This window comes from Montipora foliosa, chromosome 10 (assembly GCF_036669935.1).
Source record: "Montipora foliosa isolate CH-2021 chromosome 10, ASM3666993v2, whole genome shotgun sequence".
In the NCBI taxonomy this organism is placed as follows: Eukaryota; Metazoa; Cnidaria; class Anthozoa; order Scleractinia; family Acroporidae; genus Montipora; species Montipora foliosa.
This window is the reverse complement of record NC_090878.1, coordinates 36,090,264-36,096,377: the sequence shown is the minus strand read 5'-3', so window position 1 is coordinate 36,096,377 and position 6,114 is coordinate 36,090,264. Positions and strand designations below refer to the sequence as shown.

Sequence of the window (6,114 nt, the reverse complement as noted above, 5' to 3'; positions counted from 1 at the left end):
ATCAAATGCAGTTATTTCCGTGTTCTTCCCAAAGGCTGGTATAGCACCATTGCATTGAGGCTTGAACTTTACGGATGTCCAGAAAGTGAGTTTTAATATTGTTTGCAATTACAAATTAGGAATTATTTAGCGCAGTTTTAAAATCTACGAATGTACATTAGCTAATGATGGAAAGGGGAAATTTTTCATGTCACGGGCAAATGTTATGGATCCTGATTAGCTAAGCCGGGGTCAGTAAGGTCTGGTCAGTAAGGTTATGCAGCAGAAGACTTTTTTAAGGCGTTCATATTGGACCATTTCTTTCGCAGATCGTTGTAGCATGCCACTCGGTGTCGCTGATCGTCGCATACCCAATCCTCTGATGACAGCTTCCTCGTATCACAGTTTCTACTGTGGCCCGTGGAATGCTCGCTTACACCAAAGGAGAGTTTCCAGACTGGGCGGGTCCTGGTGTGCACGCACCAATAATCAGAGGCAGTGGTTACAGGTTAGTGACCAGAGGAGTCAAGGTAACCGGGGAAGCTTGCGAGATTAGTGAAAGAAGCGGCGGAGTCGCGAGAGAATGGTGACTAGTCTTTGCAGCGAGTGAATTGTAACGAGTCTAATTGTCTTTTTCTCAGCCCGCCTCTCGCACTTTTTGCACGAGGTGTTAATCAAGCCAGCTACGAATGCAACATTCCAGAGTCATGCAATTAAACAGAGAATACTATGCTCTATTTCTTTCTGCCAACGATTTTGTTCGTTGAAAAGTTCTCTTCTCGGATAGGTTGCCCTAAACAATGGATGTTGCCTTATAGAACCACGATATTCATCCCGAGAACTTTTCAGGCCCGAAAAACCATTTGTGAAACTTCCAGTCGCTTGTTTTGGCAAGCCGATATTTTAACATGTTTTCAAGGAAACAAAAAGAAAAATGATTGTGAAGTTTGACAACTTAAATCCTCTCCGTTCTTGAGATACAAAAGGAATTGTGACACCCAAAGATGGCCCGTAAAGTTTCGCGACTTTCGAGAAACGTGCCCCAGAAATGCAAGTAATTAGATGTACGGCCCATTCTTATATCTAACACGAAGTGTTCCTTTAAAGCAAGTTTTAATCGAGTGTCGTAAAACCAAAACCAAAGTAATTACTTTGGCCAATCAAAAAGGACGGAGACAATCCAGTAAACCAATCGAAACTCGAAGTAATTACACGTAGCCGCACAACGCGCGGGAAAAAGTGCACGCACGAGCCACGTTTGGTTTTGGTTTCACTTCTGATTGGTTGAAAATGTGGCACGAGAACTTTGAACCAATCACTGAATGAAGTGATGCAAAACCAAAGCAATTCGCTAATTACTTTCAATACTCAATTGAAAACCACTCTAAGGATGGAGCCTACTAATTCAAAGGTATTTTTGCGCGGCTTACTGAATATGCGGGAAAAGCAGATCTTAAAACGTGTTATTTAAATCCAAAAAGAAAATTGGGCGTAATTACGCATTTTCGAAGATAATTAATCAACAATATTTGTAACATGCTTTAAAATACAAAGCAATGTATGGCGTTTTTTTCCAAATTGAAGCTTAATTATCTCTGAAAAATGCGTGGTTACCTCCAGTTTTCTTTTTGGATACCGAGAGCACTTGCTAAGTTCTGCTTTCTCCGCATATTTTTAAACCGCGCAAAAATATCCCTGTATTAATAAGCACCACACATAGGAAATCCGAGTATCTTGAGATGCGCAGAATGTTTGCGCAATGACAATAGTAGGCACTTTACTTAAGTCCAAACATTTCCTACATATTTCCAACAGGAAGGTAAGTGTTAGGGTTAGCGTTATGTTGAAGTGGGGGAGAAGAACAAGGGGACACACTTCATGACCCTTTCCTTCCATTTCTGGACAATATATGTCCAAGAGAAAATGAGGGGACAGAGAGGGAGGCTCAAGGCGTTGGCCGGGATATGTTATGTCCACGAAAGTTATTTTTAGACGAGCGGAAGTCTTTGTTCTAGCGGAAGTCTATCTTTTGAGACGTCCGCATGCAGTCTTGCCTCGCTCTCAGGTTCTTAGTGAAAAGAGAAAATGATGGCGCACGTGGAAGGCTGATGAATATATATTTTCTTTCAAACATCGGACCGAGGTTGGCCTGCATGCGGACGTCTCGGAAGACTTCCGCTCGTCTAAAAATAACTTTCGTGGACTTGACATATCCCAAGGGCTGGACCGGGAGCCTCCTTCTCTGTCCCCTCATTTTCTCTTGATATGTCCCAATATGAATTTTGCAATGATACTCAACATGGCCGCCATGGCATAATGTCAAGTGATCTATATGCACTGATCCCATGGCTGACAATGCAAATCTCTTCTCCACTTAGATTGATTTTGAGGCCTTAGCAAGTATAACAGGAGTTGCCACTCAAGGCAGATATGATGCAGATCAGTGGGTCAAGAGTTATAAAATCACGTTTAGCAAAGATGGCTCCAACTATTATTATTACAAAGAGAGAGGAGTTGTTAAGGTATGGTCCTTGCTTTTACAGTAACTGGAGTGAGTGAGCTACATTTGCTCGTGACAAAGATCTTGGAACCAATGTCCCGCTTATTTGTTTTTTCTTACGTTCTTCTTCGTGTAACAGATAACCTTGGAACCCCTAACCTTTGGCTTAGAATGTAACGGATATATATAGGATACAACGGATAACGGATAACGGATAATTGGGAGGTTAATCATTTTGTGTACGTGAAATGGCAAACGGTAGATTGCTGCTTCTTATAAAATCATGAATTTTTTCTCATTTTAAATTTTCTCTCTCCTTTGAGAGGCTGCACAATATATGTAACTAACAGGCATGGAATCAACTAAAATCAAACAATTTTCTTCAAGTTTTGCCTAGTACGCAAATTACGTTCGCCGTTAATCTCTCTATTATGGATTCTTTGAGTAGGGTAAACATTGGTTGCGCTTTATTCTTGGCCATACCATTTTAGCGATTGCTCAATGCCTTTTATCTTAAATTAGTAATCACTTCATTCTCTACCGTTTGGCAAAACGGGAGTCTTCCCTTGTCTTCCAGCTTTTGAATCGATAAATGTTTCTATTTTTAGTTGTATGGAGGCAATTCTGACCGCTATATTGTAGTAACACACACCTTCAACCGACGAATAATCGCCCGTTTTATCCGTCTGCACCCGGTTTGCTATCATGGATGGATGTCGATGAGAGTGGAGTTCTATGGATGCATTATTGGTAAGCAACATTGAAAGGTTTTGAATGTCTGCCGGTCTGTTTGTCTGACCAAGCGACTGTCTAGTTGGATGGAAGACGGACAGACAAACTGACTGGCTGACAGCCTTACTGGTTGAGTGGATAGATGCTTGGCTAGCTAATCTACGGACTTGTTGACTCGCAGACTTGGCTCGCTGACTGACTGGCTGCCGAACTGACCTTCGTTGTAATTTTTTTTTTCTAATAATTTATCCTGCCTTTGCAATCTGTAGGTCCACGATGTAATCGACCGATTGGAATAGAAAACGGTAAGATACGCGGCACACAGATCAGCGCATCCTCCGAAGCAGATAGTAACCACGCCGCACAACTTGGCCGACTCAACCAAAAGCCCTCTGGGAAAAAGATCGGAGCATGGGCGGCAGGTAGTGTCAACGCCTATCAGTGGTTACAGATCGACTTGAAGATACCCATGAAGCTTACAAGTGTCACTACTCAAGGAAGAAACGATAATACCAATCAGTGGGTAACACGTTATCTGATTGAATACAGTCTTGACGGAGCACACTTCACCACTTACTGGTCACAAGGGAATGTATATGTAAGTTGAGTTCACAAAATGGCGTTGCCTTTCATCATGGTAGCCGCTTTTCAGTGACACGTGGATCGAGTTGTTCTAGGTAGGATTAGGGCTAGACCGGTTACCATAGGAACCTGCTGGCTCCACAACAGGGAAATCGGGGCTTACCCTGAAAGCAGGATTTGTGCAGTGGTGAGATTACTAACCAACTAATGTGTACTGGGTTCTACCTCTGGGCTCGGCATAATCACTGGGTTTGAAATTGTTGACTTTTTAGTTAGCTCCGAGGGCTTTTTTCTCAGACCTTTTTCGTCTATCTGCATCTATTTGGTTTGATTTGAAGTTACCTCATTTACTAGTGCACTTTTGTTAGGCTATTTAAGCTTGAAACCAAAGTTGTCGTTGTTGTTATTATTATTATTATTATTATTATTATTATTATTATTATTATTATTATTTTTATTATTATTATTATCATTATCATGAAAATCATCATCAACATTATCGTGGTCGTGAACGTGAACGTGAACGTGAACGTGATCGTTATCGCTATCGTTAGCGATGTCGTCGTGTCATTGTCATCCTCATCGTCATGGTCATGGTCATTGTTATCATTATCATCATTATATATCCGCTTAAAAAACTTGGCTCTCCCCTTTCATTAATGGGTTCATTACTTTATTCTCTTTCAGTATTTCCCTGGAAATCGCAACAGAGACGGCATTGTTATGCACCGGCTTTTCCCAATGCCTCGAGCCAGAATCCTTCGGTTCCTTCCAAAGAACTGGCACCGGTGGATCTCGATGAGAGTTGAACTCAACGGCTGCCCATCTGGTAAATAGATCATGTATCTTGGGAATTTTAGATCGCTTGCTTCTCGGGTATATCCTAAGTTGTAGAAGAATTATTAAGCGCCATTACGACTTCTCACTACTACTACTACTACTACTACTACTACTACTACTACTACTACTACTACTACTACAGTGCTCTGGGCAGCACCTGGGTTGCGCGTTTGTGTTGGTTTTGGTACAGAGTGTCACACGATCCAAAGTTTCTCTCTCCGCGAAATGTTTATTCCCCTTTGGTGGCCGCTCACCAGGTCAAGGGTTGCGAAAGTCCCTGTTGTACGCTTTTTTATACCAGGAAGTCTCCTGATTTGGATCACTCATAGAGCAGAGAGCACTATTATTGGCTCTTTCAAAAGGCCTCTATTATTTCTCCGTGTACGTCCGTATTGAAGGGTCATGTTTTCGTTGTAGGGAGTGTATTGCGAGAAAAACAGTCCATTCTCATTGAAGTTCATCGGCTCCAGCCTATCGCTCTCATTAAAGGGCTTGCTTACTCGATATAGCAAAATAAATTAATACGGTTTCGTTACATTTTGTAAAGAAACAGTGAAGGTTTTGTCCGCTCCGTCACGGCACCGATTAGGACCACATGCACCTGCGGTTCCGTCGCATCTTTTTATGTCTAGCTCCTTGTAAACGCGCTATCGAAGAGTGGTTCGAGAATAGGCGTCTTGTGGTCTGTTGGAGCAGTTTTGGACTCTGCAAGATCTGATTCAACTTTTTTTTGTTAAATTCCACAGGACGCTGTTCTCTTCCGCTTGGCTTGGAAGACAAACGAATTTTAGACGGAGCTCTAAGCGCGTCATCTTTTGCCAACCACAACTTGGCGCCATGGCTTGGAAGGATCAATTCTATCCGTTCGTGGAGCTCGCGCGTGAATAACGCTCGTCAATGGCTTCAGATATATTTGGGAAATCTCGCGCGTTTGACGGGTATCGCAACACAGGGCAGAAGGGATGCACATCAATGGGTCACGCGATATGTGCTGTCGTACGGAAATGGAATGAGCTTTAAAGCTTATAGAGAAAAGAGAAAGATAAGAGTAAGTCAATGATATCCAAATTGCTCGAGGTTTGGATGACCGATAGGCTAGTTGCTAGGCGACGGGAGAAAGGACAAGTGACTGAAAATCAGAGTCCTAAGTAGAAGGGTCCGAACCTAGGATCCCCGTAACACCGGTCGGGTGCTCTACCCATTGAGCTACAATAATTCGTGGGGAACAAGGTTGATTGTCTTATATCTCAATGGGTACTGAGAGCATCCGATCATTGTTTCGTAGGCCCCAGCAAGGTTCGAATCCTGCCAAGGTCCGATTTGTCAGTCCTTTCGCCCGTCGCTAGGCAACTAGTTTTTCATCCTTCCCACAGGAGTATTACACCTTGAAACATCCTTAGCTGCGTCTGAGTGACTGTTGACGAGTTCACCCCGACTAAACTAGTTTAACTAACCGTGGTTTACTTAAACCGAGGTTTTCT

General features: G+C 42.6%; 1 protein-coding gene across 1 annotated transcript in view; it reads left to right on the top strand.

The window, feature by feature from the left end:
- Positions 1 to 6,114, top strand: part of LOC137972867 (uncharacterized) — a 237,670-nt gene that overhangs the window by 168,116 nt on the left and 63,440 nt on the right. The window contains exons 114-120 of the mRNA XM_068819561.1: positions 1 to 85; positions 309 to 487; positions 2,358 to 2,501; positions 3,088 to 3,229; positions 3,481 to 3,809; positions 4,481 to 4,622; positions 5,380 to 5,681. The exon at positions 1 to 85 is cut by the window's left edge and continues 57 nt beyond it. Of these exons, the coding sequence (XP_068675662.1) occupies positions 1 to 85; positions 309 to 487; positions 2,358 to 2,501; positions 3,088 to 3,229; positions 3,481 to 3,809; positions 4,481 to 4,622; positions 5,380 to 5,681 (1,323 nt within the window). The remainder of the gene's footprint in view (positions 86 to 308; positions 488 to 2,357; positions 2,502 to 3,087; positions 3,230 to 3,480; positions 3,810 to 4,480; positions 4,623 to 5,379; positions 5,682 to 6,114) is intronic.